We start from the raw sequence: 16,198 nt of genomic DNA, 5'->3' as shown, positions 1-16,198 counted from the left end.
GGCTAATGGATTACATTAGCAAGAGGAAAAATAACATGCAATCAATCTCCATTTACTACAGGCCACACCAGGGCCTAGAGAAAAACTGACTCTCAACCACCTCCAGTCCCCACCCCAAATCTACAGACTCGTGACACCCTAGGACAGAGAGCCCCCTCGGTGGCAGGAGAAGTCTGTCTTAGTCACACTGCAGGACAGAAAGGCTTGCTGCATGCACTGGAATAAGCCCATTGCTGTGTCATTCAGGAGTGGTTGAGAGCTCCCCGCCCCCACAGCAGAGCCACCGCGAGCCAAGGGACATTCATTACCCAAGGACTAATGAGACCAGACTAATGACCCACGGCTCCTGACACAGGGAATTCTGCTCTGAATGTGGGGGGGCGGGGTTCACCCCCGGGGTTGCGCCAGCCAAGTGCACCGTTCAAGGATTTCTCCTTTGGGTGCTGGTTCCCAAGTTCTATCCTACACCCCAATACCTACGGCCCTTCCACCGGCAATGCCTTTTTTTAAGTAGGAGTTTTCTCCATCTTTTTAAAAAGAGAGAGAGAGAAATAAGGCCAGAGAGGAGGACGGTCCACAGTTCAGCAAAACACAGATGGAAACACACAAAATGCCTCCCTGACACCCACCCAGGAAACCGCCTCCACTTGACTTGCTAGGTGTGACCCACGAAGGTGGTTTGGGGACCAAAAAGGGATCATCTAGGTGAATCCTCCAGGTTCCAGGCCCTTCAGAAGCAAAGCCAAGAGCGTGGTATACTCTTATGGGAGGATGTAGCGTGGAGAGGTAATCACCACCACGCATGTTTTATCATCTAAAGGGCATTTCTTTCCCCTCAGATGGAAGAGGCTGGCTTCTTGCCACTTCTAAACAACCCTCATCAAAGTTGCATACAGTCTTCCATGGCCACACACAGTACTTTGAACTAATTTCGCTCAGTCAGGTCCTTTGGAAACAGGTTTTTTCTATGGGTTTTCCATCAGGTTTTCTGGACATCAGCACCACCATACGGCCGCCTGAGACCTCTAACTTAAACTGACCAGTAGGAGCCTTTTCTTTCAAGGGTGGCCCAAAACTAAGCCATCCAGTGAGATTCTTGCTCACTTAGAGCAAGGGGGTTGGCTGCTTGGTGTTCAGACCTTCCCCACTGCACCATGCCAGCCCATCCATGCTGGGGTCAGCAGTCAATTCCAGAACCTTCTAGTCCCACCACCTCATTTCTGCTTTCTCCTCCTTTCCATAAAATAGTTTCTTATGCATGCTACACAGGCCTCCCACCAAGCTGAAGACAACCAGTTGTAAAATGAATCACAGTTATCAATCTCAGCAGAGACGGATATGGGGAAAGGACCCGAAGTCCTCCTTATTTGGAGTCTCCCTTTAAAATCACCATGAGTAGAAAGGGGATTAAACTAGCTCAGGGTCAACAGAAAGGCTCCCTTGCCCAAAAGTGTGGGAACTGGTGTGAAAGGGAAGGGGGGCGGGGGGGGGAGGGAGAGGCTGATGATAAAAGGGAGAAAATGCAAAGGGAAGAGTGAGGGTGTAGACGGCCTGTGGGAGGAGGCTGGGCAGATTTATGGCGATTTGTACCTGATTGTTCATACTAAAGCCATTATGGGATGATTAGAGAAAAAGGTGAGGCTTTAAGTCCAGTGAAAATCAATAGGAACGTCTGGAGCAATTCTGCCTCGCAAGTGAAAGGACTATTTACAGTATGTGAGCACCTCCTCCTCACCGTACCGGCTATGGACCGAAAGAGAGACTGGGGGGGGAGGGGGGAGGGGAGGGGGGAGGGGGAGGGGGGTGGGGGGAGGGGGGTGGGGGAGGGGGTGGGGGGAGGGGGGAGGGGAGGGGGGAGGGGGAGGGGGGTGGGGGGGAGGGGGGTGGGGGAGGGGGTGGGGGAGGGGGGTGGGGGGAGGGGGGTGGGGGGGAGGGGGTGGGGGAGGGGGGTGGGGGAGGGGGTGGGGGGGAGGGGAGGGGGTGGGGGGGCGGGGCATCAGGAAGGAAGGAAGAGAAGGCAGAGGGAGAGGAGGAAGATGGGAGAAGTCCAGGGGAAGAGAGGGGAAATGTAAATATAAGGAACAGGAAGAAGGCACAGAACAAGGAAGTAAGGGAGAAAGAACAAAGGAGCCCCCTTAACAGACCCTAAATTTTTCCCCATAGCATGTGCCACCCTGTAGTCAACTATGTAATTTATTCATTGTGTCTATCACCCATCTCTCTGCAAGAGAATAGAAGCACTATGAGGGCAGGGATTTTTTTTTGGGGGGGGGTCTATTTTGTGCATGGAGGTAGCCATGTGTCTAGAACAGGACCTGGCATATAGTAGGTGCTCAATATATATCTGCTGAATGAATGAATGAATGAATGAATGAATGAATCCACAAACAAATGAACTACGGACTCCAGGGGCATCCAGGAGAGAGGAGATTAAAGAGGAGGGGGGACGAGACAGAAAAGGGGAGTGCGAAGCACGCAGGGGAAAGGGGCAACACAGGAACACAAAGGTACACAAAAGCTACACGACTGTAAGGGAGAAAAGCCAGGTGACAAGAGTCTAGGGGTAAGTATCGGGCTGCTCTCTCTGTCCATAAAACCCGCCCTCCAAAATGGCACAGCTCTCAAAGAGAACCTTCGGTTACCAGAAGCCGCCAGCACGTTGCAGCTTCACGAAGAAGCGGGCGCCAACGCCCCTTCCAACACCAACCGGTCGCCGACCCCGCCGTGACAGAGACTGTCACCCATCCCCAGCCGTCCCCAGCCCCCAGCTCCCAGCGATCCCACGCATGCCTTCCAGAGGCAGCCCAGGTCCTACCTTGTACAGCTTCAGGCTGGCCTCGTGCCTGGAGTTGACCGTGTGCAGCCGCAGCTTCTCCAAGCTGTTGGTGTAGTAGTCGCACGCGTTGCACTTGAGGTGGACGGGGTTGCCGATGGCCACGCACTTGAGCCGCCACTCGTTGGCTTTGCCACCCTCCTTGATGTGGGCCACCAGCTGGTACTTCTGCACATGCTTGTCTGTCTTGCAGTGCAGCTGAAAGTTGGCCTTGAGCTGGGTGTTGTAGCGGCAGAGCTTGCACTGGTACGAGTCCCCCATCACAGCCTTCCACTCGTCCTCCGGGAGGCTGCGCTCCACGTTCATGTGCAGCCCCAGCATGTCCAGGTTATCCGTGGTGAACTTGTTGCAGACGGCGCACTGGAAGAGCTTCAGCGACGGATCGTTGGTCTGGATGAAGCTCTCGCCCAGGTTCATCAGCTCCTCCGACACCAGCTGCCCGCCCCCGAGGCGCATGTCTAGGGGGATCTCACCGCCCACTGTGGGGGGGGGAGGAGAGGGGAAGAGCATCAGAGGCCAGGCTCACAGCACCAGCCAGCCTCCCCCACCCTCAACCCAGGTGCGAGGAGAAAAAAGAGCACATTTAAAAGTGTTGCAAGGTGCTACTAACTGGAAACACCACCCCCTACCCTCCCCCCGCCAAAAATCAACTTTATGTGTTCAGATCTTTCCCACGGACACTCTGAAATTTGCAGAAGGCTTTATGGTTTGTTGTTTTTTTTTTTTTTTCTTTTGGGAAAGAACACCCAGAACCATAGTCTTTTGAATATTTCGATTCAGTCCCTCACTCAGATCCAAGAAAAGATAGGAATAAACACCATTTACTGGACATAACAGAATCTGAAACTCCAGACCCCTAAAAGCTGGACGTTAGTTACAACTGCATTCTAAGATATGAAGCCTTCATGGTAAATCAGAACCGGGCCCAGAATTTATCTACAGCAGTACAGCCCCAACAGAACTTCCTGCACTGTCCGATGATGGGTTAGTCACCAGCCACGGCTAAGTTGCAACCAAGAAACTGGATTTTCAGTTTTATTTCTTTTTAATCCATTTACATTTAGATCACCACATGTGGCTAGGGGCTACAGCAGTGGAGAGTGGACGGTCTCCCTAATTCCCCAGCACACCCCACGGGTCAATATTCTGCCTGCCTGTCAACGGGGCCAGCTCCTCCTACATGTCCCCAAGAATACGGTCACTCCCTTTTTCTGAGCCCCCACTGTGCACGAAATGTAGGTCTGCTACGGGACACATCACATTCTCCGTTGTCGTCAGCCACGTGCAGAGCCCTGTGTCCCCATCCCTCTTTAGGGCAGGTGTCCAGACTTCACATCACTGAACCTCTAGAGAGTGCCCGGCCCCCTGCGCAGATGTTGTACAGAACCTGTACCTAAAATGGTACAGGTTCAGGAAGTGGGTCAAGCTGGGTGATGACATGCAAAGGTCAGCTCATGCAGTTCCCAAAAAGAGTCTGAGGAAGCCCTGCTCCTCCCTCTCCACCCCGTTACTTGTCAGCTCATCACTGCCCTGCATAAACCAGGGATAGGCTCTCATTCACCGGTGGGAAATTACTGCTACAAACTCTTATTTCTTTTGTGAAAAGGGCTTGGAAAGAGCGGTCTTCCCTCCATTCCCAAGCAGAACGCTGAACACTGGCTTCCGTTTTCCACCTCGCCCCCAAACACATGGGCACGTGAGCTACTATGTCCTCCCCTGACCCTCCCCAACTGATACTCAGATTTGACCTTTTACATATGGTTGGACTGAGGTTATTATTTTTTTTAATGAATGATTAGAATCCAAGTTAGTGGCTAATTAAATAAAAGATTTTTTTAAATGATTTTCTTATTTATGCTACATGAGGCACCTCTAAGAGACGATCTGTTACAGGTTCTACTGAGCAGTCTGGCTGTGTTCGAAGCCTGTGGACAATCTAGCAAGCCACAGAAATCTTTTGCACGTGCATTCCAGAAGGCTCAGGAAGCTTTCTGCTTGTCTTCTCTTTTGCCATCTCCCCTGATGAGAGGAGCCATAACTAAGACATTCTTTTTAGGACAAGGGGGAAAAAAAAAAAAGAGGAGAAAAAAAAAAAAAAAGCCTAAAAGCTCCATCCCTTAATGGGGACGAAGGCCAGGTAGCATCCATAAAACACACACGGCGTTCAGTCAAAGCATAGACTGCCCAGAGGGTGAGACAAGGAGCAAACATATATTTGTTTCTGATGCCAACCACCTGAAGCATCAAATCTTCCCCACTTTTTAAATTTAACCTCAGCACATCAATATTGCTCTAAAGAGAAATTCAGCTGTCACTTGCTGGATGCCTGAGTAAAAATGAGAAATCCTCTGGACGCATAGAGGAAGTTAAGTCCCTATTCCCATTCCAAGCTCTTGAAATGCAAATCAAAGACAGACACAGAGAAGCAGTGAAATGAAGGTGACAGGCAAGCCAAAACTCTCTCCGAGAATGGTACCTTGGAGGAACAAACCCAAGGCTTAGAATCCTACAAATCTGTAGAGCCAGAAGGAACTAATTCAGCGCCCCAAGAAGTGAAGGAACCTCACCCCATGCAGAGGAAGTCAGGAAGAGAGCCCCCTGTAAGTGAGAACTCAGCATGGGTTTACTCTAACACTAGAATTCACACCCTGGCACAAAAGTCTGCGTTATCAGCACATCACCAGAGAGGCACGTGGATTAAAAGACACCTTCTAGACTCCAAGACAGAAGCAGAGGCCTGTCCCCCAAATCTATGGCCAGTCGGCTCCCTGGGAAACACGCAGGTGCCTCACAAGCGACCTGACTGGCGATGCTGTGCTCAACTTTATCGTTTAAAGGGATGTCTGGAAGGATATTTTCGAAGGCCTCCAGCCTAGTATCTTACCTACAAATGGCAGCACATCCAACCAGACCAGACCCAAGGGTGCTGACCCTCTCCTTAGAGCCCTCCAGAAAGAAAGCATCCCCAGAATCAGCACCTGCTTGGTATCACAAAAGAGAACGTTCTGTCAAAGGAAGTATGACAACAGTAACTTTGGAGGCAGGAGGGTATTTCACAAAAATGTTTCTCCCCCTGCATGAGCCCAGTAATACCTAATTAACACCTAGAGCCTTTTCACAAATGGCCTCATGAAAGATCGGTAGGGTTGCAGACCGAACTGAATGTTATCGCCCTTTCACATTTTGCATACGTTGGCTTCTACCAAGGTCACACGACCTACACTCTAAGCCCTTTGGGCATGCGCTCCCGTACCCACACCCACTCAGACTTCCAGGATAAAGTACTTGTGATTCTCCATCTCGGCAGCTCTGTGGCCTACAGTGGGCGCTGGAGGTTTCCAGAGACTCAACCTGGCTGATAAGCAGTAACCCTGAAAATTCAAGGGCCTTTGCTTGGCTGACCTGTAGAAGGTCCTTGGAAGGAAAAGCTCTGTTCTCTTTAAAAAATAAAGTATGGATCTGCTATGTATGTCCAGAACACAGGGATCCATTCTTCTATCTCTTTTGCACCTGCCATATGCCCGTAATGCATGATGCCCCACAGACTCACAGACACTTGTATAAAAAGCATGATATTTTTCTACCGCTTAATTCAAGCCTTAGTCAGAATTACTGGTTTTCAAGGGTAATTAAAAAGATCTCACTTTGACCCAGTATGAACCCATCCGTTTTCTGTGTCTTCATTCCATTTACATTATATTTGATTTACTCCAAGATCTGCCTCACCAAGATTTTAAATCTCCAGATGAGAAAAACCCCAATTCCCATAGGCTTAACAACAACAACAACAACAACAAAAAGTCTTACAGTATGATGCCATCCCTTGGTGTGTATCCCCTATGGTTCACTCTGGGGACAAATAAGATGATTGATCCCTGTACATCCATTATTAACCAGCTGGTAAAACATCTTCAAATCGTTTGGTAATAAAGGATCCACAGGTCAATATTCCAAAATAGAAAACAAGATTAAAGTAGCAAGGATTCAAATTTAAATGCATAGCAGGAAAAACAAATTAAATGCTATGAAATATAACTCATCAGCAGCAATTAGCACTAAAACACCACACGAAGACATGCCAACTGGTGAGGCTTGGCCCCTGGCATTAACCTAAACCATGCCAGAATAAAGGTACTTGTTCACGCTTTGTTGCCGAGAACAACTTATTCTCATGTCAGGAAGGGACTACTGTTTAATTCAGGCCACTGCCACTGGTCCCACGAGATTGGCAGGGTCGGGGGGCGGGGGAATGGAGACCAGGCAGTGCCTGTCGGAGGCACAGGTGGGTGGGGGCAGGAACGACCCAAACATCGTAATGGTCCTCGTGAAACTGATTCGTACCTTGTCTTGCCATAGAGGCTCTTCCCCAAAAGTGATCATGATTCTTTTCATGCAAAGACTCATGGTTTTTGGCATCCAAATCCTAACTTCTTGATCCCATTCTAGGTCTATGAAGCCAGTCGGTTAGACCTGCTGCCCGGACACAGCCAACTCACCTTCTCTAACATGGGTGGTTTTTTCATGGTAACAAAGGCTCTGTTAACCAGCATCTAACAGATATTAAAACTTTGCTTTTTCTGACGTACAATTTTAGAATTTTTTCATTCTTCCTCTAGCACACCACTCCCTACGGTGCCCCAGGGCAATTTAATTCCCAACTATACTTATCACTGACAACTCACGCAAAACAGAAAAGAAAAGCAACGGGTCTCTTTCATCAAGATCCTCACGAATACACTGGAGAAAGAACTCTGAGAAACCTATCCGGATGGCTCCCCGCTCGGCGCAGAACCAGCCTTTGGTTATTTGAATAAGGTACGCTACGGTTTCCAGTTGCTCTTAGGGAGACGACTGTCCCTATTTAAAAACTTGAGCTGCAAGTTTCCTGTAAGTTACAGCAAATATTTAGCGGAACCCAAAAGTTTCAGACAGTGGTGGCGATTTTTCAAACTGAGAAAGGGACAAAGGAAGAGAGGATGGGAAGAGAAAGGAAAGTGGACCAGATGCCAAACACCAGAGGCAGCACTGAAATTTTCATCCCGGCCTGTGGAGCCGGAGTATAATCGTGGGTCTGCTGAATGCATATGATCCTCCATATGCACACAAGAAAGGGTGCTTGGGAAAAATATCTGATCGTCACTCAAGTTCACACAAAACCAGCCTTGAGAAAATAACAATCAGAGCCGAATCCACAGGACTTGACAGAATCAACTGCATCGACAGGACCTCGGTCTACTCTCACTGCTCCCCCGTTAAGCTCAAGCCATCAGAACAAACAAACACGCAGTCAGCCTCACCTAGAGCAGGTGTCATGGCGGCCATGGGCCCGGTGGGATCCAGCTGGAATCCACTCATCACGAATTGGGCATCCGAGGCGGTGTTGTCCATCTTCAGGGTGGGCAGGTTCATGTTCTGGGCCAGGTAGTACTGGTAAAGCTCGGCCTCAGCGGGTGAGGGCAGGCTGCCGAGGCCCAGGTGTCGGTTGTGCTGGATCTGGGTCATGTTCTGCTGCAGGAGCATCATGTTGTGCATGTGCTTCTCGCTGGTCATGTGGATGCGCAGGTTCCTGGCCACGTTGGTCTCGTAATCGCACACCTCGCACCGCCAGGTGGGCTTGGTTTTTGGTTTGGTGGGTGAGGGGGCCCCGCAGGAGCTGCCGATATTGGCCGCCGCGGCCGCCGCCGCCGCCGCCGCGGCCGCCGCCCCGGCCGAGTGACTGAACACCTGCTCCCCCCCTCCGTTCTGCAGGTTCTGCATGTTGTTGAGATGCTTGTCGGACTGCATATGAATACTGAGGTTGCCTTTGGTAGTTGTGGAGTAGTTACACACCTCACAGCGGAAAGGCTTGTAACCACACGTGTAGCTCTCACCTCGCGCCAACCGAGGGTGGGGCTGCCCGCTTTTGCAGTAGACACAGGAGCCCCCCGGCTCCGGGTGCTTCTCCTTCATGTGCGCCTCCAGGGTCTGCTGGTACTTATAGTGCCAGTTGCACTTGGGGCACTTAAGTGTCTTACATGAGTTACGAGAATGCATCATGGTCATGTGGCCGCCCAGCGAGCGGGAGGAGCCCAGGACCGTGTCGCATTTGGGGCACTCCACGCCGCTCCCCGAGGGGCATTCCCCAACCCCCAGCTCGCAGAGGGAGCCAGCGTGCTGGTGATGGGGGACAAAGCCCCCATCGTCGCCCTCTGTGCTTTCATTTGGTTCCGGTGCTGTGGCATTGTCTTTATTGGCACTTTCGTCTGCAAAGTCCAGCCTCCTGCCGCCCTCTGCCACACTGGCCCTGACGCCCTCACTGTTAAAGCTTAAACGATTCCTCCTGTCCGCACCATCAAAGACAACAAAGGAAGAAGCAGAATTAGAACTAGTAGAAGCTGCGCCCCTCGACAGGGTCTGGAGCACATTAGGCATTAAGGGGGAGTTAGAAATGCTTTGGTTTGAGAGAGCGAGGTCCTTTTTGCTGCTGCCTGCCGCGGCCCCAGACTCCTCGCGGGGCCTGTCCTCCAGGTCGTCGTCTAACTCGCTTGGAAAGAGTCCTTTGCAACCCTCGTCTTCCTCCTCCTCCTCTTCCTCGTCTTCCTCCTCCTCCTCCTCCTCCGCCTCTTCCTCCTCCTCCTCCTCCTCCGCCTCCTCCTCGGCTGGCTCTGCTTTCTCGGAGAGGCAGTCTGGATCGCCCGCGTCTTGCTTCTCTCCTGCTGCTACCCCCGAGTCCTTGCCCTCTGAGGATCTGGTAGGACTGGAGGCCAGAGGCCCCAGGGGGACTGAGGTAATGGGGGTCTTCAGGACCGAGCTGGTGAGCCCGCCAAGGTTCAAGAGGGTGCTGGGGGTCAAGATGCCAGCCTGGGGCTGCTCGGGGCCCGCGGCAGAGCCAGCTGGGAGAGCCTCCTCCCCTTCCATTCGAATGCCACTAAATTGACCATAAAAACTGTGTCCCGGGCCTATGAGGTTAGCTGTGGAAACTAAAGGGTGTTGAAAGTTTTTGTTTTTTGGTTCCAAAAAACTTACAAGGGGTTCCTTGTCTTTGCCAATCCCTTGGATGATAGCGGAGATGTTCTTATTGCTAAGAATTTTCCGCTCGTCTTCACTCAGGGTCATTCGGTGGTCGTGCACCGCGTGGGTCACAAACGAACGGACGTACCCGAAGGAGAGTTTGCACAAGAAACACATCAGGATGGGCTTCCTCTTGCCGTAGAGCACGAAGCCATCGAATTTGGACAGGTCCACATTGTTGGGAACATCTTTGGATACGCAGGAGCTTTTGGCAGAGCCGTCGCTGTTCAGGTAATCCTTGTTGCTTTTGTGTCGCACGTCAAAAACGCGGAAGCTGTGCAGGACGGGGCTGAGCCCCGTCAGGGCTGAGGTATTCGGGAAAGCCTGGTCTGGGCCCTCAAACCATTTCCCGAAGGATGAGGCTATGTGGAAAGTGTTGATGATCTGTGGGTAGACTGGTGCAGCACAAGAAGGGTCCCCCTGCTTGCCCCCCGCCCCAGGGAGAGAGTTCAGGAAGAGCGAAGGGAGAGGCCCGCTGCCACTGCCACAGGTGCCCCCGCTTTGGGTCAGCTGGCTCAGGCTCTCGACAATGTAGGCTGAGCCATCGGGCTGGTAGACGATCTCCCCAGCCAGGTTCTCCACATCACTCTCCTCGTCCCCCTCCTCACTGGTGTCGCTCCCGCTCTCCTCTCTCAGGGGGAGCGGGGGGCGCGCGCTGGGGCAGTGGTGCTCCATGTAGGTCTGTAAGCTGGCGAAGGAGGCCGAGCACTCGTCGCAGCTGACCTCCTTGCCGGCGGGCTCGGCGGCGGTGCCGGCCGGGGCGGTGCCCTCCACCAGGCGTTCATTGAAGGGGGCCCTCAGGCTGTCCAGGGGCCCGTGGTTCTCGCTTGTGGACTGCTCCATGCTACTGGGTTTGTCGGGGAGGTGGGTGCTGTTGAGTTCAGTCCATTGCTGGTGCTGAGGGATACCGCACCCATTGTCCTTCCCCGAGACGACAGGCGAGTCACAGCCTTCCATGGTAAGGCCTGCGTGGAGCTTTCATTGCACCCAGTACGGATCGGACCTGAAGAGCGGAGGCAAGGGGGGAGAGGAGGGAGAGAGGGGGAAGAGAGAGAGAAAGGAAAGAGGTTAGGAGGGCCGAGGCTAGGTCCCGCACAGAGCACTCTAACAGGCTTCTGTCCACACCCACAACAGAGACCGCAAGGGCAGCGGGGACCCCAGCGATCTCCCCACGCCATCCAACGAACGCACAGAAGGCGGCTGGCACCAGGGTCTTTATGGCCAGGGTCTGTGGCAGGAGTGGGGAGCACGGGGAAGGGGGCACACAGGAGACCCCTTCTTGGTCTTCGGACCGTCGGCTGCTCCACCCCCTGGAGGGCGGCTCGAATTTCCGTTCTTTGCAAGCACAGCGTTCGAGTCAGGGCTGGGCCACGAGCCACAGCAGAAGACGAAGATCGCGTCACCTCGCCGGGCCGCGCCGAGGACACAGAGTGGCGGCCCTACTGCATACAGGAGGCCAACACCAAGTCCGTGCTGGCTGACCGCACTGTCCGTGGGCCAAGGGAACACCAGGGATGGATGGACGAGACGAGGAAGATTTTGTACCCCCAGAAGAAGGACAGTAAGCCCGTGTGGGGACACGCTCGCTGATCTGGAGGTGAAGCTGCCGCCACTGCTCTTACTGGCTGAATGTCTAGTTTGAAGAGCTCAAAGGTAAGTGACGGAGGGCTGCACGGCTCAGAGAGCAAGTCCACAGGGGCCACACAGGCTCTGCCAGCCCTCAGCGGGGCTGTGGCTACATTCATCCCCTCTGGCTCCGGGAAGCACCATCCCATTTGACAAGCCGTAAAACTGAGGAGCTAACTGTAAGAACAGGCCCAGTGCCGCCCTGACACTGTGAACCAGAAAGCAGATCTCCAAAATCCCACCTCCTCTCCCCAACCCACAGAACACCCTTGCTCGCGAGTGAGCTGGCTTCATTCACACTACGACTGTGACGGCACACAATCTCAGCCTGAGTTAGCTGGAAAGACCCTCAACTGGCCGGCTCCCCCTCCAGCAGCGTCGATCCTGCCCTGTCTGGACGGAGCCCAGTCACTACTGGTGTGGCGGTTTCTGCTGTCAGGGATCTTAGCGACAAACCGAGACGGCAGCTGGGCTCGGCCAGCCCCCGTTCCACACCTGCCTTGTAGTTATTAGTAGCTGCTCAAGCAGCTGTCCTTCAGCCCTAGGGCTTTTCCGTTTCGGACTCCAAAGCGCCACTGAGCTGAATCTGCCCCCTGAGACTTCACCTCCCCCTGGGGAGGGAGGCTTCAGGTCACCCACCACCTCTCTTGCTCCTGTAGTAACATCATCACAGGGGCATTCCTTCCATCCCGGCATGGATCCTAAGGCAACTCAGACTCTTGCACGGCCCTGGTGTTCGCCTGCAAAGCCCAGGCTGCCCTCCCCACCCCCCACCCCCCCACACACACGCCTCCTTCCTGGAGAACACTTGTTTGCTTCTCCACCCAACATCTCATTCATACACATCGGATGAAGGTTTTGGCTGGGTTTGGTCTCTCTCTTCCCCCACCCTACCCCATCTTCCCATTCTTTTTTCATTTCTTGATTCTTGACTGCACAGTGAACCAACAGCTCCCCCTCGGGAAAAGACAGGGAAGGCAGGTTTACCAGAAGTGTCCGGAGAAAGAACTTTTTGGAAGAATGCGTCCTCTGTTTTGTTCAAAACACACACACACACACACACACACACACACACACACACCCCACCTCTCAAGCTTATAACCTCTAACTCCGTTACAACAAAGTTCCATGTGCCTTAGGAAAGACACAGTGATTTTAAACGAAGATGACTACACTAAACCAAACCAAGCAGCAAATGCCATGGGACTTCAGAAGGCTTAGCTGGGATACAGGTGAGAACCCAGGATGGCTCTTCTTAAGGATGCGCCTGATTGGCTGGACAACATCTGATTGACAGCTCGGGCCAAAAAGGTTGGCAGGCCTGAAGGGGCGGGAGGGTTAACAGCCCGATTGTAAAATCAATGTCATAAATGCTTGGTAAGTTACAGGAACATGCTGGAAGGGGAGGCCACGATTGATAAAGGAGAACAGCTTTGATGCTTCACTAGGGACTTCAGTATCGACAGCAAAGCCAATCTCCTCTCCAGCCTGGGCTAAGCCAGAGAAACCTGCAAGCGTTTACCAATTAATTGGTGGGCTTTTCTTGCTCTGTTCTCTCCTACCTCCTCCTCCTCCACAAACCATCCAGCTAAATGGGACTTTTAGAAACTCACCTAACTTTGTTTTTCTATAGCCAAGCAAAAGGTGTCAAGAAAGGATGACAGTGTGGCCACCTCCAAAAGCCAGATGACCCCATGGTGGTGACCCTTGCCCCACGAGAAAAGCCACGTGGGATACCACTCATTCACAAGGAGTGAGGACAGCCCATTGAGACACCAGTGGTCAAGAAGGACCCCACTTCACGATCTATGCTCTGGGCTTCCTTTCAATGCACGCTGGCCGCAACAAGCAGAAACTTTTATAACCGTGCTCAACAAAGTGTGGCTCAGGGACAAGTAGCATCGTTCTTCACCAGCGAGCCTGCGTAACGCAGACCCTCAGGCCCCATTCCAGATCAGAATCTGCATTTTCACATGATACCCTGGGGACGGGCACTAAAGCTTGAGACACCTTCTCCAGATTAGCATCTCTTCCATGCCCTGTGCCTGGACTGCCGGGGAACCAGGCGGAGGCAGTCTTGGATTCCCCCGCAGGTCCCAGGGAGGTGTAGGGATGGGGTGGACCAGAAGGGACCTGAGGACAGAGATGAAGCAATCTCTTAAACCTGCCCAACCCTTCAGCTCAAGGACCTCAGGCTATCCAGAACTCTCCCACCAGCCAGCTGTCCCTCTCACTCTGTTTATCAGCAAGTCAATAAGAAAAAGGTAGTTCTTACTTAAGGAGGCAGAAGTCAACTTGGCAGGTCGATCAGCACTCTGTCTGTAAACATGGTTTCCCGTAAAATCAATGATCTTCAGTTATAGAGGGCAGCCTGGGAACCCAGCGGGTCCCCACGCTCTCACACACAGCCCCCCCAGCAGCTCTGTTCAGAACCCCCAACCCCCAGCCCTGGCTCTGCTTCCCCTTCCTCGTCCTTCGCTCACGCCAGGGCCAGCTCACACATCACAAACCCACAACTCTTTCTGCAGCCTGCTTCTCTTCTGCTGCTTATGACCCCAAATTCCTTTATAAACACAGACACATTCTACTCAGGGACCCCCCCCCCCGCAATACTGTACTCAACATGGTTTTTGCGTTTATGTGCAGCGTTTTAAGAATTATGTTAAACTTCAGAAGAGCACATCTTTCCAGTAAGACAGTCAAAGGGGAAGATACAGGAGCAACCCAGTTCTCGCCCATTCATGCTCTCCGCTTAGGGTTTAAATCTGCCACTTGAGAAGTCATCTTGTACAGAGAAGTTCCAACATCTTCATCAAGAGCCCTCACCCTTGCTTCTCACAAGTTACAATTCCCTTGGAACCTACCTGTAAAGCCCCCTGCATCTTTGCCAACGGCAGTCTTTGTTTTCCAAAGATTTTTCAAAATGATAAAACTCCGTATTACACTGGGCCCCGCCACCAGCGAAGTCGTTCATCTCCCTCTTTCGACTGAGAAGATGTGAAAGGACAGTTTTGTTACATTCCTTTAAGGAGCCGGGGCTGGGTCTAATGCAACAGTTACTGGGAAGCTGGGGGGTGGGGGGCAGGATACAATTATTAAGGAGGGGAGGGGGTTCCTGCTGTTGCTCCAGCACCCAGAGAATTAAACATGAACAGTCACACTGTGTAATTTTAAATTGTTAATTAGCACAGGGTTAATTAGGCGGTCCTTTCATAAGAGGCTGTTTGGCAGAAAACCAAGAAAAGAAACAAAGGGGAAGAAAAGAAAAACAGAATCCAGACTGAGAGAAACTGTTGCCTCCGTGAGTAACCCACGCGGCTGTTGCCTCCATGAGTAACTCAGCGGCATCGCCAGAGAGAAGTGACCCAGCAGGCACGCCATTCTCCAGAAGCAACCTGCTCTGCTGGAGGGCAAGTCAGGGGAGCACCATTTTCCTGAAGGCAATTAGGCAAGAGGTCTCAAAAGCCTCAAAAAATGCACATGCCCTTTGACTCAGCAATTCCCCATTCGAGGAAATCACCCAAGATATGCACAGAGATACAATATTATTCATCACAACATTTTTAACAGGAAAAAAAACTGAAATAATCTGGCAAAACAACGGGCTCTCTGAATAAATTACAGTGCATGGAGTTCCACAAGACATTATAAAACATCACTGTTTAAAGAAACTACTTACAGGCGTAGGAAAATGATCATATGGGATGCTAACTGAATAAAGCATACATAGGTCTGCATATGGAAATGCATGAGATTTGTATCAGAACTTTTAAAATGGTAATTGCTAGGGGATGAGGTTATAGGCAACTTCATTTCCTCCTTTGTGCCTTTCTTTCCGGAAGCTTTTTAAAATGAGAACCATCCTGAGGGAAGTCATCCCTCCTTGAATTAGGCATCACGTTAAGTCCTGCAGGGACTACACCACCTTCCTAACCACGGTGTGAGATGGGTATTACTTATATCCCCGTTTTAAAGATGGGAAAACTGAGGTTGTGCAAGTTATACAGCCTAAATGCTAAAACCCTAATCTGACTGTGCAGTCCGTGGTCTGAGCCACTCTACAACATTTTTTTTTCTCCTTTTTTCAAGACCATATTTATTTGACACAGAGAGAGAGAAAGAGAGCACAAGCAGGGGGAGCGGCAGGCAGAGGTTGCGGGAGAAGCAGGCTCCCCACTGAGCGGACAGCCTGACGAGGGAATCGATCCCAGGACCCCGGGACCATGACCTGAGCTGAAGGCAGATGCTTAACCAACTGAGCCACCCAGGCACCCAACATTTTTCTTTAATGTCTGTATCTCAAAGAGAACTCCAGAACATTCTTATATCCGACATTCAAATTCAATCTTTATGGACCTGGGGACTGTTCTAAGATCCTGGGGATCCAGGACTGCCATGTAAAAACCACATGCCCGTTCACACACATACCCTCTCTGGGAGTGGTCAGGGAAGGAGAGTTACTTGGAGGTCTTCACACAGGAGAAGGGGTAATGAGAGTGGGGGGAGGTGTTCCAAAGAGTTGAATGGCAGGCCCATTACCCTGATTTTTTTTTTTAAGGAAAAAAAGGCAGATTCCAGAGGCCATAAACCAAAAAATGTATTCATTCATTCATTCATTCCATATTTACTTTGCACCTACTATGTCTCAGATGCTAGGGAATCAATGATAAACAGATCTCAGTGTATATT

The 16,198-nt window shown here is 51.6% G+C and overlaps 1 protein-coding gene across 4 annotated transcripts in view; it reads right to left on the bottom strand.

Annotated features, from left to right (window-relative positions):
- The window catches only part of ZFHX3 (zinc finger homeobox 3), a 245,159-nt gene that overhangs the window by 147,622 nt on the left and 81,339 nt on the right, over positions 1–16,198 (bottom strand). For 2 of the 4 annotated variants that reach the window (XM_088027462.1, XM_028092199.2), the window contains exons 2-3: positions 8,131–10,886; positions 2,816–3,312 (exon numbers count right to left, since the gene is read on the bottom strand). In XM_088027462.1, coding sequence (XP_087883588.1) covers positions 2,816–3,312; positions 8,131–10,840 — 3,207 coding nt within the window. In that variant the 5' untranslated portion in view covers positions 10,841–10,886. The remainder of the gene's footprint in view (positions 1–2,815; positions 3,313–8,130; positions 10,887–16,198) is intronic. The other 2 variants (XM_088027463.1, XM_028092208.2) reach the window with 1 other exon arrangement.

This window comes from Eumetopias jubatus, unplaced genomic scaffold (genome assembly GCF_037043125.1).
Source record: "Eumetopias jubatus isolate StellerSeaLion01/CBP00866 unplaced genomic scaffold, mEumJub1_p1.0 scaffold_10, whole genome shotgun sequence".
NCBI classification, from domain to species: domain Eukaryota; kingdom Metazoa; phylum Chordata; class Mammalia; order Carnivora; family Otariidae; genus Eumetopias; species Eumetopias jubatus.
Note: the sequence above shows the minus strand (reverse complement) of the source record. Positions and strands in the feature narration are given on the sequence as shown.